Here is an 18,470-nt window from a genome sequence, read left to right on the forward strand (position 1 = left end):
GATGGTACAGGAACAAGGGTGAGCGCTTATCAATTCAGCATTACCCTGGAGACATGAAACAAACTAATAGGTACAGCTATATTTTGTTTTTTAAACAATTTTGTGGACCACATATTTGGGACAAAAATCAACAAGTAAATTTGAATTACACTAGGCAAAGGACTGATTCTTTTGAAAGGTGATTGACATTCAACGTCTAACTTTCCAAAAGAAGACATACATGTGGCCCACAATCATATGAAATAAAGTTCATCATCATTGATCATTAGAGAAATGCAAATCAAAACCACAATGAGATACCATCTCACACCAGTCAGAATGGTTATTAATAAAAAGTCAAAGAATGACAGTTGCTGGTGAGGTTGTAGAGAAAAAGGAACGCTTATACACTGTTGAGGGGATTGTAAATTAGTTCAACCATGTGGAAGACAGTGTGGCAATTCCTCAAAGACCTATATACCATTTGACCCAGCAATCCCATTACTGCATATATACCCAAAGGAATATGAATCATTCTACCGTAAGACACATGCACGCATATGTTTGTTGCAGCACTATTCACGATAGCAAAAACATGGAATCAACCTACATGCCCATCAATGATAGACTGGATAAAGAAAATGTGGTACATATACCCCCATGGAATACTATGCAGCCATAAGAAAAAGAATGAGATCATGCCCTTTGCAGGAACGTGGATGGAGCTGGAGGCCATTATCCTTAGCAAACTAACCCAGGAACAGAAAACCAAGTGCAGATGTTCTCACTTTTAAGTGTGAGCTGAATGAGGAGAATACATGGGCACATAGAGGGGCCTATCAGAGGGTGGAGGGTGGGAGAAGGAAGAGGATCAGAAAAAATAACAGGTAGTAGATTTAATACCAGATGACAAAACAATCTGTATAACAAACCCCCATGACATGAGTTTACCTATATAACAAACCTGCATGTGTACTCCTGAACTTAAAAGTTAAATTAAAAAAAATTAATGTCTAATAATATATTACAGTATTCTTCATATTCAGTGGCAATGTGTGAAGTGGGAAGTGTCTTGACAGAATTCAGTATTTCAAGGCTTACACTTTGATGCCCAAGACTGCACAAGGCTACATTTTCTACTGGTGAGACAAATTCCAGACGCATTGCATTCAGATCTAATCTCTTAGCTCCTTAATCTTCAGGGTACTGGTAAACATGAAGACCTCCCTCCCCAGTGCTGTAGTCATCATGATATGTACAGCAGGTGGCTGAGCTCTGGCGGTAGACTGCAGGGATATATTAGGAAGTTAATTCTCAAGGCAAGTCATCTTCAAGCACCATATCAGCATGATCAGCAGTATAAGTAGTATCTCAGTGCTTTGTTGTTTAGTCAGAGTTTTGTACTCTATCACCCATTATAATGTTCCTATTTGCAAAAGGTAATATATACCCTTTAAAACATCTTTGCTTTTCCTCCCATTATCGAGATGCTAGCAGCTTCATAAAGCAGAATAACTAAGGGCAAACAGATTATATAAAGGGTTGGAGCTCAATGAAGACAACAAGAACAGCAAAGGTTATTGTAAAACTGGCTGTTTGCAGGCCAACAAGCACATCCATATGGAGGCAATCAGTTTATGCTACCTCTGTCTGTTTGATGGGATTCATAATATTGACTTTATCCATTAGATCTGGACTACCAGGGAATAAAATAAGCAGATGGAGAGTAAGGATTTGCTAGGAAATAATTCAGCCAGTCACTTTGAAAGCTGTTCAAGAAACAGCTTTCAAAGTGTCTCTCAAACTATGTTTGCCCATTATCCCAATAATTTATTTCCCAATAATTTCGTGGGAAAAGAAGGAAGTTCTGTGGTCAGATAAATCTGGAAAACACTGGTTTAAGCAAAGTTCAGTGGGTCTGCTTCCCTGCAGGTCACCTCAGAGTCTTTACTCTGCTAACCTAGGAACTCATCCAACAAGTTTAATTTAACAGCTACACTGTGTACGTCACTTTAACAGTCACTGAGCTGTGACTCTTGGGGGAAAGATTGTGCGTGTGTGTGTGTGTGTGTGTGTGTGTATACACATGTGTGCACATGTGCAGAATCTACCAAATCTTAAGAGAAAGGAACATGCTGGGAAACTGTCCTATGAAAGAGAATAGAAACTTGAAGATTTGAGGCAGTGACAGCATTTATGAAAGCAGCTGATAAGAACTAATCACCGAAAGGGGTAGCTCTTTTGTTGGTTGGGGAAAACAGGAATTTTTCCCCCACCCAATGTGCTGCATTTTCTAATTTTCTATGAACACTTTCTAAGAAAAAGCTGAATGAAGAACATTTGCGATGCCATCAGCTCATTAAGAAACACGCACTTTTGTGGAGATACGTGCTGTCCCAGGAGACGCTCTGCGAGGAGCCTGAGTGTTTGGACTGGAGCTGCTGAATGGTTTCTCACAGTTCTAGAATGTTTGGGGCTGCACCCTCTAAGATGTTGAACCCATCAGTAATTGCTCCAAACCGCTTTATGGGATATAATGCTGTGAGTTGACACCTGAGGGGATTGTGGTCCTGTTCATGAGTAATTACTTTTCTGTTGCCTATAGAAGGGCCAGCAATAGCAGATGAGTAGCTGAACAGTGGTTTTGAGTAATAAAACGTTCTTTTTTTAAAAAAAGTAATGCTTTCTGTTAAACTCTGACTATACTCTCTCCTGGTATCACAACCCAGCTTTCTTTTTGCCTTCTTTATTGCAGTTACATATGGGGCTGATGACTTTAGGGATTTCCATGCAATAATTCCCAAATCTTTCTCTCGTAAGTATATGCCTTGCTTCTGGAAAACAAAAGCATGCCTTCATCTCCTATCATGTAAATATCGTACGTGCATGTTCCTTCATCAACGCCCGAGATACATTAAATATTCACTGTTCTATTCGTTAGACACCTACCATATCATTTTTGGGTATTTATACCATAAAGTGCAAAACGAAGGTCTAGGCAGTTGTGCGGTGTCCTGGGAGCATGGCAGTGGAGTAACAGTAAGGGTTGGAGTCACAGTAGCACTGATGGGATTGTTACTTCCCGGATGCTGCTGGACAGCTTTGAGATTACTCCTGTGATCCTTTTTATTGAGTGTGAGGATAAAATGGCCATATTTTCTGTCACCAACAAAGAACTGAGCATGGTTTCAAGATAATTTTTACAATTTTGTGGTACAGGAGAAGGAGATATGCTCTTCATCTGTGGTTCTGGAGTATTAATTTCAGAACTGAGAAGAGAAAATTGCAGGCCTCCAGGCCGTTATTCTGTGGTGCGTCGCTGCTGGAGCCAACGTGCTGTTCATGCTTGGTGCCCGCAGGACCTTCTCTGATCTGAGCTGTTAAACCAAAAACAGATGTGAATTTCATTTTTCTTTTTTAGATATTGAGCTGATAAATGATAAATATATTTGGGTAACATCCTCAAATGAGTACTTTAAAGAACAGAGAGTGCTTTTAAAAATGTATAGAGAGCTGAATATTTAAAGTCATACAAGTTGATAATCCCCTTAGGACCTGTATTAGTAAATTATCTAATACTATAAAGCAACATCAGAAAACAGGTCGCATTTGTTAACACTGTGACAATTATAATTATAGGCTCTAATTTGAACAGTGCCAATAACAGTTAAAGACAGGTGTCTGACATCCTGGTTATCAAAAACTATCTGGTGTCTAAGGAATTTAACAGTATCAAGGTACATCTTTTTGCTCACAAACTAGATTGGCTACTTTTCCAGCCTATAGAAGTTACAGAAATCTTTCTTTTACTGATATTCCTTTGATTCCACTTTAAAGCAATAGCTTGATACCTACTTTTTGAGATGTATATGTATGTATATGTAAATGCTTATATGTGTGTATTTGTTTACACGTGAGCTTACATGAACATATAAAACATTATGGTATTGGACAGAGAAATGATATTGATTTGAAGAATCATATTGTTGAAGTATTTTGAGAAGTCAAATGCACTTGAGAGTAAGCTAATGCATCCTAAAACATGTTTCTGTGAAGTCTGAGGAAGGTGTCAGCCACAGCATATGTTGAAGCAGACCCTTCAGTGAAGCCTTCAGTCTGTAAGAATCGCTGCATGTTAATGTTATGATAGTTACAGTTTTTATAAAAGAGATGATATACACTTGGATATGCTTTCTGTCTATATTTATGCAAATGTGTCCATAAGGTGTTGGTGTCTCTCTTTCTCTCCCCCTCTCCCCAGTGTTGGAATTGTGACTATCCTTCTCACACAAGCGGCTACTTAGTCTTGATGCCTTCCCCCGCAAAACAGCAACCAAACTGTTCTGGGCCAATATCACCACCTTGTGGTCATGATGAAGAATTGCCCTCTTTGCCCTCAACACCTCTTTTCTTCTTGAAAATTAAAAACAACCCCTTTCACCCCCTCTACTGTCCTTATTCCAGTTTGTGTCCGTAGTTGCTGGAGGAAAGAAAATGCCTATTGCTCTTTTTTTTATTCTCTTTATCTGTTTACTCTTCTGCCTTTCTTTTCTCTCCTTGACTTCATTCCATTTATAGGCCTTAAATTGCAAATAATGAAAAAAGTATTTTCTAATAATATACCCTAGTGGGACGAAAACAACCTTCTACATTTTAAATGATGTTAAGTTATAATAAATGGTTCCATGAACTTTGAAATGCTTAAAAGTTTTATAAATCTCTTTTAGAGGCAACACAAAAATATCTATATATATCTCCTCTTCACCTCAAATTTTCATTTAATTACCGTGATTCAAGATATATCTTAAATATTTCCATTTCATTTGATTTTTACTTGCTAGTCACCAGTGTTGCAAGAATATTTCTGTACCATTTTTCAAGTGAAATATTGAGCATTTCAAGCTTACATGGCCTAAACTCACACTAGAGTGACTACTTTGGACTATCTTTTCAATGGAAAAATGCGTTCTGAGTACCAAACATTTACTTTTTCAGTAAATATGAAAACATATTCTAAAAAGGAAAGGGAAATGAAGAGGAAGCTTAATTCATTGGTCAGGTGGGGACTGACAGTGTACATTACACCTATGCATTAAAAAATGTTTAATTATCCATGAGCACATACAGTGCCTGGCACAGATTCAGGCCTCTTGGCTCCTCTTGGCATCTGAGTTTGTTGGATTCTCCAGATTCTTCAATCCAAACTTGTCTATCTACCAAAGTCCACCTTCCATACAGGGGTGTGGGGTCTCTCTTAGTACTGTTGGGTGCCAATAACATAGAAGCCCTCCAAGATAGGTCAATGAGATTTTAATTTTTCCCAACTTTAAATAGCATCTGGGAAGGAAAGCAGCTTTTGACTAGGAGTTTGAAAACATCCACTCTTCATATTTATTGTTGCATTTATTGAATAATAAAATTGGGCTCTTGTCCATTATCTCTCAGTCAATGAAAGAGCCCACGGTGGGCATGAGCCAGAGTGTTCCGGAGAAAGAGAGGACCAGTCTCCATTTCATGTTCTATATTTAATCAGTTCAATTCAGCACCTTACTGAGTTTGACATTTTTCTAAGTAATAGGGTGGGGGGTTACAAAATATTTATAAGTATCTTTCCTATCTTCAGGGAGAGGTACCATTTCACTGAAGCAATACCACAGCTAAGCAGTTCCAGCTCCGAGTAACAGAGGAAGGAGTGAGCGATTTAGGAACTCACAGAAGGGCATGGCCAGGCAACTCGGTCCCTGGCAAATGTTCCATAGAGACAGCATCCATGGGGTTGAACCAAGCACAATGCCTGCAAATCAGGGGCAGGCGGGTTCATGGAATTGATTCTGGGGCAGGTATGATCAGCACCATTTAAGGAGTGGCAGTTGTTAAGAAACTGAAGGGATTTCTCATATGGCATTTTCAACAGAATTCAGCAGGAGCCTTGCATATCCTTTGGGATGGGTTCCGGGGTATTATGGAGCTGCCAGGAGGTGCTCAGCTTCAGTAAGTGCCAGTCATTCCTTCCCAACCTCCTCCTTCATTAGTGGAAGTATCAGCTGGTGTCATTGCCTTCTTCAGGAGGATGGATTTCAAAATGAAGGGCCAACAAAACTCACATTCTCGCAGAGCCTCCGTCACAACTGCATGTGTTCACTGCCATCAACAGGCCAACACCCACTTGTTCTTTTCTTCTAGGTAAAGGAAAAGGTCTGTGGGACAAAGGCCCTGAACTCCTCACTCCTTGAATGGGAGGCATATTGGTGGAGGCTGTCACACAACTACAGGTGGCAGGAACCTGCCATCAGGGTTCCCACCAGCCTCCAGGGCTTGCTTCTCTGCCCTGTGTGTGGACACCTTCCACCACTGCAAACCCCTCTCTCAGAAGAACCACTTCTTGCCCTCATCTCCCACTTGCCTCTCCTCGGCACCTTCTCTACCCTCAGGGGCCAAGCTGAGGAAGTGTGCATCCTGTGCCACCAACCTTGCTCACAGGAATTAGTTTCAGTCCCCAGTGACTGACTCTTCCAAACCTGCACCAGCCTATGCTGCCCTTTTGAAAGGAGGCATGCGTACAGCCTGGCTGGTACAGAAGATTCCAGATTTCAGTGACTACAGGACTCTGTCACCCCTTCTTCTGTTTTTCTTTTTTCTGTCCACATCTCTGATTGAGCATACCTTCAGGGAAAACCCCAGAAACCTTTTTCACACTTACATGGGAAGCCAAGACACTCTCATCCTGGGCTTGTGTTTTTAAAATCTATATTTTAATTTCACAGGTCCTTACATTTATGACTAATAGATTTCAGATTTTGAGATACAATCTGTAGTTGCAACTTATGAAGATAGTTTCAAGCCCTGATTTCTGTCATCTATGAAAACAGTAAGCAAGTTGCTTGTATTCTCCTCCTAGCTGGATAAGAGACCCCCGTTTTCACGGACAGCCTCCTTGGGTGGACAGAAGTCTCCTGATCTCATCTATGTAACCAGCACCCACTTTGCATTTTTCCGCAAAGAAAATGGGAGCTTAACCCCATTTACGGGAAATCCACGCACTGCTTGAATCTTACGCGCCCCGTGGTGACGGTGTTGCCCACTCTGTTCCCACCAAATCCTGCCAGCACCTGGCAGTCATCCAGTCCTTGTCTTAGACTTCACCAACCTTTCCCGTCATAACATGGCTTAGAAGTTGTCCGAATAGTGCTAGAAGCTTTCAGCCCTGGAATGCTCAGCATCTGCCATCCAACTTCCATTTAAAACGTTTTGAGCATTTGCTGATACAGGTTCCTCTGTCCTTTTCCCATTATTTTCAGTTCCTTGGCCTTGCCCATAGTGATCTGTGGATATTGTCTGCATACTCTTTTTCAGAAACCTAGAGCATCGCAGTGTCCTTAATTTTCCTCTTCAAACTCTATATATTCCTGAGCTGATCATCCCTACTGCTGTTCCTACAGACCTATGTGACTAATCTTCTATATATGTCCCTACATCTAGCCATCTAGGTGGAGATCTAGGTACCTATCTCCCTAAAATTGTATTTGGTATCCACATTGACCTCAGGACAGTATGTGATAGGCTCTTGTGCCTTTTTCACTAGGAGTTTGAAAACATCCACTCTTCATATTTATTGTCACATTTGTTGAATAATAAAATTGGGCTCTTGTCCATTATGTCTCAGTCAGTGAAAGAGCCCAGGGTGGGCCTGAGCCAGAGTGTTTGTGTCCCTAGTTCTCTTTTGGTTCGGTTACAGCTGTCAGTGACAGTGTCATTGAGGCTAACAAGGACAGAGTACTGCTTTCAGCCACCATTTGTCCAATGAGTGGCTGATCTCCAGGCCTCTGGCTTTGAGAACATCTGTGATATCTAAGGCAGCATCCATTGTGGGCTTTCCCCCATGCTTCTGTTTCCTTCCTGTCACATAGCTTTGCCTCCTCCTGCAAGCAGCCTGCTGTAGCAGAACCAGTGTTCCTGAAGCCAGAAACCCAAAGGTCGTGTCCAATGCTTCCCTGCTGTTCTGCTCCCCACCTGCAAGTGCCCACACACTGATCAACAGCACACGCCATAGAGCATGCCAAAGAATCCCAGAAATACTCATTCTTAATGATCCAGAAGAACAAGTGATAGCTTCTGGCAAGTTCTAATAGGCCATATGTGCCCATGGGAAAGCAAGAGTCAATTCTCTCTAGCTGGTTGCCTCTGAATTTATGAAGTCAAGCCGCGTAGGGGAACATGCCAAGAGGATTATCCCAATGCCTGTTCTGCGTGGTGTCCTTTTTCTAGCCTCGGAAGCACTAGGCCTACACCTTCGTTATAGCCCTCGTTTTAGCGCCTGTATTTGAAAAACTTGCCACACCAGTCTTAATTTGCTCCATTGTGTTCTAATCTCATTTTAAAAACCACAAGGTAAATGATTAAAAACAATCTTAGATTAAGGAGTACACAGATCTTTGCAGCCTCATTGTGTTTCCAGAGCGGGCTAGTGTAGACACTGGTGAACAAGGAGGGCCTAGAGAATTAGCTTCCTCCCAGAAAGATGCACAGCCTCTACCTGAGAGTACCGATTCCAGAGAACTCAATGGTCATTAAGCACCATTGCCTCGACAGCCAACCAGCCTCACTTGCCTGCCTATCTCCTTTATTTTCCAAGTATCTTGTCCCTGGCAGTGGGGAGAGATTAGCAGGAGGCTGCCCAGATGCTCTCGGTCTCTGATCTTCAGGATCTGAAGGGGAGAGCATTTGAAGAATCCCCATTGCTGGATTTCTCAGGACAATCCTGCATAATGCCAGGATCTGATGGAGGAGACAGGCAGCTCTGTTAATCCTCTGGTGCATCCTCACTTCTGTGGTCTCCAAGTCCACCGTGTCCCAGTTAATTCATTTCATTATTCATCTGTAAGTCATTTCCCTAAAGAGCTAATAAGAAAACACTGGCAGTACAGTCAACCCTCCATATCCATGGGTTCGGCCTCTGGAAATTTAACCCACTGTGGCTTGAAAATACAGTATTCAAGAGACACAGAACCTGTGGGTATAGAAGGCAGATTTTTCATATCCATAGGTTCTATAGGGCCATTTTAGGGACTTGCACATCCACAGACCTTCAGGAGTCTCAGAACTGATGCACTGCAGATATCAAGAGATGACTGTAAGTGGTTAGGAATTTGGATGTTGGGGCCAGGCTGCCTGCAGTTACCTTCCAGCTCTGCCACTTGCCAGCTATGCGACCTTAGCAAGTTGTTCAACCTCTCTGTGCCTTGGCTTCTTCAACTGTAAAATAGGATAATGATAGCACATCCCTTATGGAGTCGTTGTGAAGGTTAAATAGCAGAGTGCAATTAATGTGCTGTGTGCCCAGCATGTGGTATTGGGGTTAGGTGAAAGACTGTACTGGGATCACTGGGGGTGAGCCTCCATGTGCCATGCCCCAGCCACTATCCTCAGCTAACTTCTTGTCTGTCAGTGTTAGGCTGGTGCTATAATAATTTCCATTTTCATGGATGAGGAAATTAAGGCACAGAGAAGTTACATGACTTGCCTAAGATCTCAGTGCTTTTAAATAGTGCAGCTAAGATTCCAGACCAGGTATTTTTATTTCAGTGTCTGGATTGTAGATCTCTAAATCGAGAGGAACTCGCTGAATAAAATAAGCTTGGAGTGCTGTTAACTAAGTTGGTTATTTAAGACAGTTATTCTCAGTCCTCAGTGTACATTAGAATCTTCTGGAGGGTATGTTAAAACAGACTGCTGGGCCCACCTGAGAGTTCCTGAGCCTGCAACTCTGGGGTGAGCCTGAGAGTCTGTGCTTCTAGTAAGTTCTCAGGTGATGCTTATGCTGCTTCTCCAGGAACCAAATTTTGAGAACCATTGATTGAAAATGTTGATCAAAAATTATGTGGTCTAGGCTGAGCACAGTGGCTCACAACTGTAATCTCAACACTTTGGGAGGCCAAGGCAGGTGGATCACTGAGCTCAGGAGTTCGAGAGCAGCCTGGTCAACATGACAAGACCCATCTCTACAAAAAACACCAAAAAAAAATGGCTGGATGTGGTGGTGCACACCTTTAGTCACAACTACTAGGGAGGCTGAGGTGGGAGGATCACTTGAGCCCGGGAGACAGAGCAAGACCCTGTCTCAGAAAAGAAACATTTAGTCTTGATTGTCATCTATCTCATTGATCATTTTACTTGGCAAAATTTACCTACCTACTCTTATTAGTCTGTAAAAATGGTTATTAAAATGGTGGCTTTCAGTGTAACTACAAATTCTCTTAGTCATTACAGTGTTGGATTCACCAATGTATCATCAGTCAGTGTTTCTGAGGTGTGTAAATGAAATAACTCCTACTTTCTTTAGGAAGAAAAATATTCAAATGACATAATTACCTTGTGATGTGTGACTTAAAGGTAACAGTAATGCAGAGTCAATAGTGGTCATTGTATTCAAGACACTAAAAGTTCACCTCCCACCCCCCCACCCACCACCCAACACACACACAAGCTTCTTTCTCTTTGGAAAAAAAAGCTCTTCCAGATACCTACATTCATAAACTATCCCAATTAACCCTTCAGCAAGTGGAAGAAGTGTAAGAAAGGATACCTCTTCTTTAGAACACAGGGTTTGTTTTTATGTTATTTAAGATAAACAGGAATTCAAATGGTCATGTACCAAAGAAACACAAAGAACTTCCGGAAATCTGAAAGGGAACTGTGGTCAGAACTCTGAGCATTTTTATGTTTACTGAGTTTTGTCCCAAAGTTTATTAATGTTTACATGCCACAAGGAAAGGTAGCATCACAATAAGAGACGTTTTTCAGGCTTGATAACCACTTATTAGGTATTTTGCCAAACAAGTTCACACATCCTAGAGAGCTGGATTGTGTGACCCAGAACCCACCCTCTAGGGCAAGGTGCCCATCTGATGGGTAGGGTGTAGGAGTAGGCCTCAGACCACTCCTGACGTGAACCTGCTTAAAGTGAGGGCCCAATTCTAAAGTGGGAACTATGTAAATACCTTTCTAGTGCATTTTCGGATACTCACCACTGGGCCTATGGATGGAGAGGGCTGGCAGATCTCCCTGTAACCCCAGGTGCATCCCGAGGCCTGCCACGGAAGCCCACTCAAGGCTGAATGCACGGCGAGCTCAGGCTGCTCTCCCCTTGGTATTTGCTAAGTACTTCTGTTTAGTAGCTCTCCACGCCTATTTGATTGTCTTTTTTGCTGCTGTGTTGTTTTGTTGAGTTTTTTTTTGCAATGACACTGAGTGGCCTCCTGTATTGTTTCTTTCAGCCAGTAATGTTAAAGTAGAGACTCAGAGTGATGAAGAGAATGGGCGTGCCTGTGAAATGAATGGGGAAGAATGTGCGGAGGATTTACGAATGCTTGATGCCTCGGGAGAGAAAATGAATGGCTCCCACAGGGACCAAGGCAGCTCGGCTTTGTCAGGAGTTGGAGGCATTCGACTTCCTAACGGAAAACTAAAGTGTGATATCTGTGGGATCATTTGCATCGGGCCCAATGTGCTCATGGTTCACAAAAGAAGCCACACTGGTAAGGCCTGGCTCAGTTTTTCCTTTAGTGGCCTGGAGAAGGTGCATGGGGTTTGAAGGAGGAAAGCATCCTGTCTTCCTTGTGTTCTGAGCATGTTTCTAATTGACTGGTAGCTCAGTTGTTGCAAGCGATTGGTTCCAAGTGGTACCGAGTCATAGAGTCCTTGTTCTGGTACAGCCTTGTAAAGGACTTCTCAACACGTACCAATTCCACCCTATAAATAAAACAAGGGAAAAGTGAACAGCCTCACATGAGAGGCTTGGCGAGGGCCTGCTATTATAGTAACACATACTAAGTAGTCTCAGCTGAGCCCTCAGCGTACGTGTGCTGAGTGGTCACCCTCCACAAAACAAAAAATCCTGATACACCAAAACTTACTCCTCAAAGTTTCCACTGAGAAACCATGAGTAAAATGTGTGTTTAAATTGTATCCAAACTAACAGGGTTTGATGTTTAGAAACAATAATAAATGATGGAATAGCAGCAAAATCGAGTTTTCAGAAAGACCTCAGATGAGCTTTCAAATGGCTTGCCCTCTAACAGGAAAGACTTTGAATCAGATGCTTCTATTGCCACTGGTTATCAGCTCAAATTCCTAAAGAACTTCATCCCAAATCCCCTTCTTGCTGAAAGGTTTACTGGAAGTATAAGAGAATGTCATGTTCTATGTCCAGAAAGGAAGGAACACGGGCACCCTAGTGTCAGCGAGTTGTGCTCAGGCTCACAGGGTGCTCCCTCACCAGAGGCGTGGGAACACGGCGAGCCCCAGCTGGCCGCGCTCTGCCAGTGTTTCTAATAGCCGGTCACGTTGATGGAAGTGTCACAGAGTTGTCCAACAGAACTGTCCAGTCAGAAAACCACCAGTCATGGTGCTGGAGTGTCTTAGAAGTAAAATATGAATAGCACACACTTATTTAACTGTAGGCAGGAGTTTTCTTATGAATTGAAGAGAAACTTTTCTTTGCGTGGGAAGCTGTTCTAAAGTTGGGTAAAACACAATAGATCCACCACCTCTAGCAGCCACTGATAGCTGAAACGTGAAACATAGAGACCCTAAGCTATCACTGCCTCTGAGCTGGCATTGTTAGGTCATCATAAAGCTAGCGTCTCCCACTGCAAAACCCAAGAGGAAAAAAATAGTTGAAAATCCTATTTTAAAGGCCTAGCAGATTCTATAAGATACCTTGGGAAAATGATGACGATGACTTGAAATCAGACCCTCGTATGCTGCTTCCGTGGGGGCGAACAAAAATATGTTTATCAAAAATTAAGCAGGAATTCAGAAAATTTTGTGAGCCAAAAAAGCTGTGTTATCAGGAAATGCAGATATTTGTGGGGTTGTAATTTTTTATATTTGAATCGGGCGGTTTTCAAAATGATCTATTCCATTTGTAGTGTATCTGAAAAACTATAAAAATAAGTTGATATCAATAGATCTCCATCTTCCATAAAAATTCAACTTCTAAAATTAAGCAAACTTTGCTTTTTCTAATGGCCCCTTTATCCTCAAATTACCCACTGAAATAGACGGATCACACTCAGCCCTAAGTGAAGCAAGCGTGCATGAGAGTAGTCCCAGCCTCGCCTTTGTAATGAGGTGGAAATTAACATGAAGATAGGCTACCCTGTGATAGACACTTAACAGGATACTCGGGGACCCATGGTAATACATCCCTGATAAGGAATAGACCTCACAAATGAACTACTTGCCTGTTAATTCATTTAAAGCCTGACTGTACAGTGAAAATTCTCTTAAATAAATATTTGATAAGTGAATCAAATTCTGGCATACTAAATTGCCAAAATATAATGACTGCCTGCCTTGATAAAAAGAATAATTACATTTAATGAATAAACCTGCCAAGTACAGATATGCCAGGTGGCACCTGCTGTTTGCTGCTCACTTCTCCCAACAAATAGCAGCTAGGTGCCACCTGCACACCAATAAGCTGAGTTTTTCACTTACGGAACAAATAACTTTCAGAAGTCAATTTTATAGTTTCTGCCTTGCCCTTTGTTAAAAAAATACACACACTTGAAGCAATGAACTCATGAATTGTTTTCATCATGCATTTCCACTTGCGTAAATATAAAGGGTCCCAGGTAGATACAGAAATACCTGGTTTGGCCAAACTTGGTTTGAATAACTAGACATGCTAGAAAAGGTTTTCATTTTCCTGGGATCTGAGTGGAATATGTTAGAAAAGGCATGCTTTCTGAATTCTCTATGCTTAAAACATTTCTAAAGCAGTGCTTCTCAAACTTGAAAGAGCATGTAAATCACCTGAGATCTCGTGAACATACAACTCTGCTTCAGACCTAGGGGGAGGCAGGAGAGCAAGCATTCCTAACAAGCTCCCAGCTTGTGGAGCACAGAGCCGCCTCAGGCAGCAGGGCAGTGCAGCTGAGCAGTGACAGTGAACAGGGCCATTCGGAGGGCTTTCCACCTGGGGCTTAGGTACGACGGGAATCCCCAGTGGACAGGCTAGGACTTGCACTGTGGCCATTGTTCCTCCTCCTGCCCATGGCTGAGTCAGCTTCCCAGTCCCTTCCAGGATACACTGAGAGGATTCAGGGGCGGTCTCGCCTCTGCCCATATCCCCATGTTGGTGAAGTACCACTGGCGCCATTTTCTAATCAGCTCATCGGCACCAGCACGTCACTTCCCCCGTTGTGCAGCTCAGTTTTATATTTCTGACTCGGGTGTAATAGTAACATCTTCCCCACCAATGTCTCAGGGTTAGTGTGAGAACCAGAGAGGAGAGAGGTAGGAAGGAAGCAGGAAATGCAGGGTGCAAATACACTACATTATTATTCTAAATGATGGGATTTTTAATAATAAAGACCAAGAAGATTGTCTGTGCCTACCTAGTTCCCATCTGTAAGACAAAAAGGTGCAGTCCCCGAGCCTCCTAAAAACAGCACCCTAATGGCACTGCTCCTCCCAGGTATGATTGCAGTAGACCTACGTCAGTTCTTGCAGTTCAAACACATTTTTTCACTTTCTTCTGAAATGCCCTCAAATTCTATGACATAGTATCCATGAAGACTTCCCTTTTTACCCAATGAAGTTACTAGAGGGGGTTCAAACCTTCTTACAGAGGGTTCCTAAAATGGGAGATCTGTGGAGTCATTGGGATTAAAAATTAAATTTCAAATTCATGACATCAGTGTCCTCATCCCAGTTAAATAAAAGTAAATACAACCTTGGAGAAATTTGACCTACTCAGCTGCAATAGCTGTTGACCTGCAGAAGGCAAATGATGGACCCCGGCCACGCAAGAACACACATGGCGTGGGCTGCGTTCTTGTGCCCCAGCTCCATGGACGTGTCTTCTTAGCTGCGGACCCCTCCAAAGGAAACTGCTTGAGTGGAGTGCTCTGTATTGTCACTCCTGGGAATGCTCTCTTAACACCCCCATGCCTTGTGCGATGTGTTCATACCAGCATAGGCACTCAGAAGCAAAAAAGGTTTCCAGTGAAATTTGTTTGCAGGCAGGTATTAAGACACCAGGCACTGCAGGATCCAAGTGAACCCCTGCCTGCCTGCCTGCCTGCCCTGCTCTGCTCTGCAGAAGGGCATGTGTCTGTAGCAATCTGCCCTTTCTGTCTGCGATGGACAGAGACCCTGGCTCTGCCTCCTGTTTTCCCTGTAGCCCTCCAGACCTGGGGAGAGACATGGGACTCCAGCACCTGCCCAGCATGGAAGGGGGTCTTTCCCAGGTGTAAGTGTAGGGCTGGATTCACTAATTTAGGGTCATACCACAAACACTGTTGTGTCACCAGGATGTTGTCACATCCTTATTGTGAGCATTTTTGTGACATGAGCTTTCTCCTGAGAGGCCACCCTGTCCAAGTGAGAGCTGTAGTTGGAGGCACGTCCGTCTCATGCTGCCTGGGTCTCCCTGCACCAGCTCACTCTACTTTTCCTTTTTATCCACTTGGAGTTGAATGCACACATTTATGCACAAGTGCACAGAAGGCCCAGAACTGTTCCTAATAGATAATTAAATGATCTCTCTCCAGTGGAAACTCTCCTGGGCTACCTGGCTGCTAGCTGTTTTAGCCTCTTCATGCAGTACTGATTTACATGCATCGGTTTGTAACTCAGACAGTATAGTTAGTTAGTTTGTTTCACCATCACCTTCCAACCTGCTTACGTTTAAACTCCTTCTCTCTGCTTAGCTAATACAGATTTCTGTAAGGATTTGGAGAGATACCAGATACCTCCTGGTTAGTATCAGGACCTCTCCATTGGCCTATAATTGAACATCACTGTAAATTAGTTTCAGCTTTTATAGTAACGCATCTAACCCGCCAGCTTAAAAAAAAAGTGATGATAATCATGAAATTCAAGTGTCAATATAGACTTTTAAATCTGGTGTGGATGTTAATAGTGCCAGATATGCTTCTGTGTAATCATTTTTGAGAAGTGCTGTCTTCTTTACCATAATCACATTAATCAATCGGGAAATGGTTAAATAGACATTTTAATACATTGTTTTTTCCTGAGAAAAAAAGTGACTCCAGGAAATATGTTGTTACAATATCTCAACACCAGGAATTGTGGTCACATAGCATTGTTCTTCTAAATAAAGCATTTGTTTTACAAAAGAGTTTCATGTTTACTTAAACGTGACAAATGTATCACTCTTCGAAGTGAGAGTTAAATGAAATGTTCCCTGATTTAGATTCCAAGACCTGTGACTACTCAGTAGGACAATAGCATATTTCTTTTACTCAGATACCTGTTTATCCCTTTGTCAGCTCCAGAATGGAGACACAGGTGCTGCCACACAGAGCAGAGGGTCAGGTGTTTTCTTAGTCACTAATGCAGCAGTCTCACCCCTGAAAGAATTCCTTAATAACAACTAAATGGCACCTCTTAGAATACCTGTACTTAAAATATAATTTGTCTTCTATGGATATAGACAAATAATAGCTTAAATGTTTTAGGATTTGTAAAGAAAGAAAAAGCTAGAAATCTCAATGCAACTCTGACTTGTATGTCCTGCCGTAGGAAGGTTTGGGACTTTTCTTTGGAAGATGAGAGGCTTCCTTCGCAGTTTCTTAACTTCTCATTTTATTCAATCTTTCTCCATCTCTCTCTCTCTTTCTCTCATCCTCACGCTCTCTGTCTGTCTCTCTCCTGATTTGCCTGCTTAGGGACAGACAGGTAATGGAGAAGAAATTGAAAGGGAAAATACAGGGAAAATGTAAATGAAAAGAAGTTATTATAACTGTTATAATGAAGTGCCTTTCATTTAAATATAAGAATGTAACGCTGAAATGAACTTGTGATCCTGAAATGCATTTTTAATGAGTTTCCTTTTTATTTTGCTGCTTCAGTGGCATATTTTAAAGACCCTTTGAAAAAAGCCACATTAAAAAACCCCACCAAATGCCACAACACGCAAAATTGGATATTGGTTTATTCCAAAACTGCTGATCAGGAAGAGTGGCTCTTCATCACAAAATGTTGCAGTCACTTTATTTAAATGAGTTTGAATTTGCATTGTGATGTGCCATTCTGATTTAGGGGAAAAAAATTAGATTTTCAGATCAAATTGACCCAGCCAGTGAAGCGTTAAGGAGCTGGCAGGTTTAGTCTGAAAGCCTCATGTTCTATCAAACCTGCAGCCGGTGGAAGTCACCAAGCCCCCGTGGGAAACAACTTTCTCGTAGCATCGTCCTCGTGTCCCCACTCTGAGTTTAGTTCTCACCAGCTCTCCTCTCTCCATCCCAGGAGAACGGCCCTTCCAGTGCAATCAGTGTGGGGCCTCCTTCACCCAGAAGGGCAACCTGCTCCGGCACATCAAGCTGCATTCAGGGGAGAAGCCCTTCAAATGCCACCTCTGCAACTACGCCTGCCGCCGGAGGGACGCCCTCACTGGCCACCTGAGGACGCACTCTGGTAGGTCCCCTGGACGCAGTCCGGGGCTGTCTGGGTGTCCCGGGATTCCTCCACTCTGCCCGCCTGGGTCCCGGATTGTATCCTTGCTGGCTAACCCTGAGTCCCTCCCAGCTCGCAGTCCTGCATCGGGTGTGAGCTGTCGCTTCTTTGACATTGCCCCATCCCCCCTCCCCATATTCTGCTTTTCCCACTGCACCAGGGAGATTGGGCGCAGGACCCCCGTGCACATACACACACAGAAGTCTCACCTTAGGTAGCATGTTTCAGAACAGGCCTCCTCATCCCGTTTGTCAGGCTGGTATGGTTTCCCTAAAGGATTTTGCGGGAAATGTTTTCACCAAGTGTACTGCTAAGACCCAAAACGTTTTCAAGTACAATTCTTTCTGTTGTTAAGTCCCACTTTGGAGTGTTTTACACAGGTGTAATGGATAGCTTTTTTGCAGAGCTGGTAGAGAAGGGTGATTTAGGGCACACCCACCCAGACTGAGCCCAGTGTGGCTCTCACACCAAAAACCAGCCAAGGCCACAGTTGCAGAGGCCAGTCTGGGGTTGTTACCAGATTTTAGACAGCAGCCTTTCTCTTTGAATTAGACAGATAAAGTACAACCCACATAATCTGGAGTCTTGGCAAGATCATCATAGGCATAAACGCTCTATCATTCTCAAAACAGTCCCAGCCTGCAAAGTTCAAATCCACTAAAGTTTGGTTAGATCCTCTGCCTCCTGATAAATAGTCCTGGGTGTTTCATTATCCAGCAGTCCCATAATTCTACAGGGCAGAGGAAGAGAGGGCTCTTGGCCGGCCTGTCATGGATCATGTTTGCCTACAGTGTGGTCTATACAACATGACATGGCACAGGTCTTCATACCGTCCAGTTGGGGATATTTGCTGTAGTATACTGCATGAGGCTTCGGAGGTGAAAGGTTGATGGCTTTTGTCCTTCCCCTCAAGGAGCCTCCTGCCCCAGCCAGCCACCAGCCAGGGCCCTTCTCCAAGCAGCAGCCTCTCTAAGCAGGTGCCCTGGGGGATGGCAGTGCCTCAG

General features: G+C 42.9%; 1 protein-coding gene across 21 annotated transcripts in view; it reads left to right on the top strand.

The window, feature by feature from the left end:
• IKZF1 (IKAROS family zinc finger 1) overlaps positions 1-18,470 on the top strand; it is a 100,908-nt gene that overhangs the window by 61,073 nt on the left and 21,365 nt on the right. For 8 of the 21 annotated variants that reach the window (XM_055347016.2, XM_055347027.2, XM_055347029.2 and 5 more), the window contains exons 4-6: positions 2,735-2,794; positions 11,253-11,513; positions 17,260-17,427. In XM_055347016.2, coding sequence (XP_055202991.1) covers positions 2,735-2,794; positions 11,253-11,513; positions 17,260-17,427 — 489 coding nt within the window. Of the gene's footprint in view, positions 1-2,734; positions 2,795-4,240; positions 4,560-11,252; positions 11,514-17,259; positions 17,428-18,470 lie in introns of those variants that run through there. The other 13 variants (XM_055347043.2, XM_063708547.1, XM_055347055.2 and 10 more) reach the window with 3 other exon arrangements.

The sequence above is a fragment of the Gorilla gorilla genome, chromosome 6, assembly GCF_029281585.2.
Source record: "Gorilla gorilla gorilla isolate KB3781 chromosome 6, NHGRI_mGorGor1-v2.1_pri, whole genome shotgun sequence".
Taxonomy (NCBI): domain Eukaryota; kingdom Metazoa; phylum Chordata; class Mammalia; order Primates; family Hominidae; genus Gorilla; species Gorilla gorilla.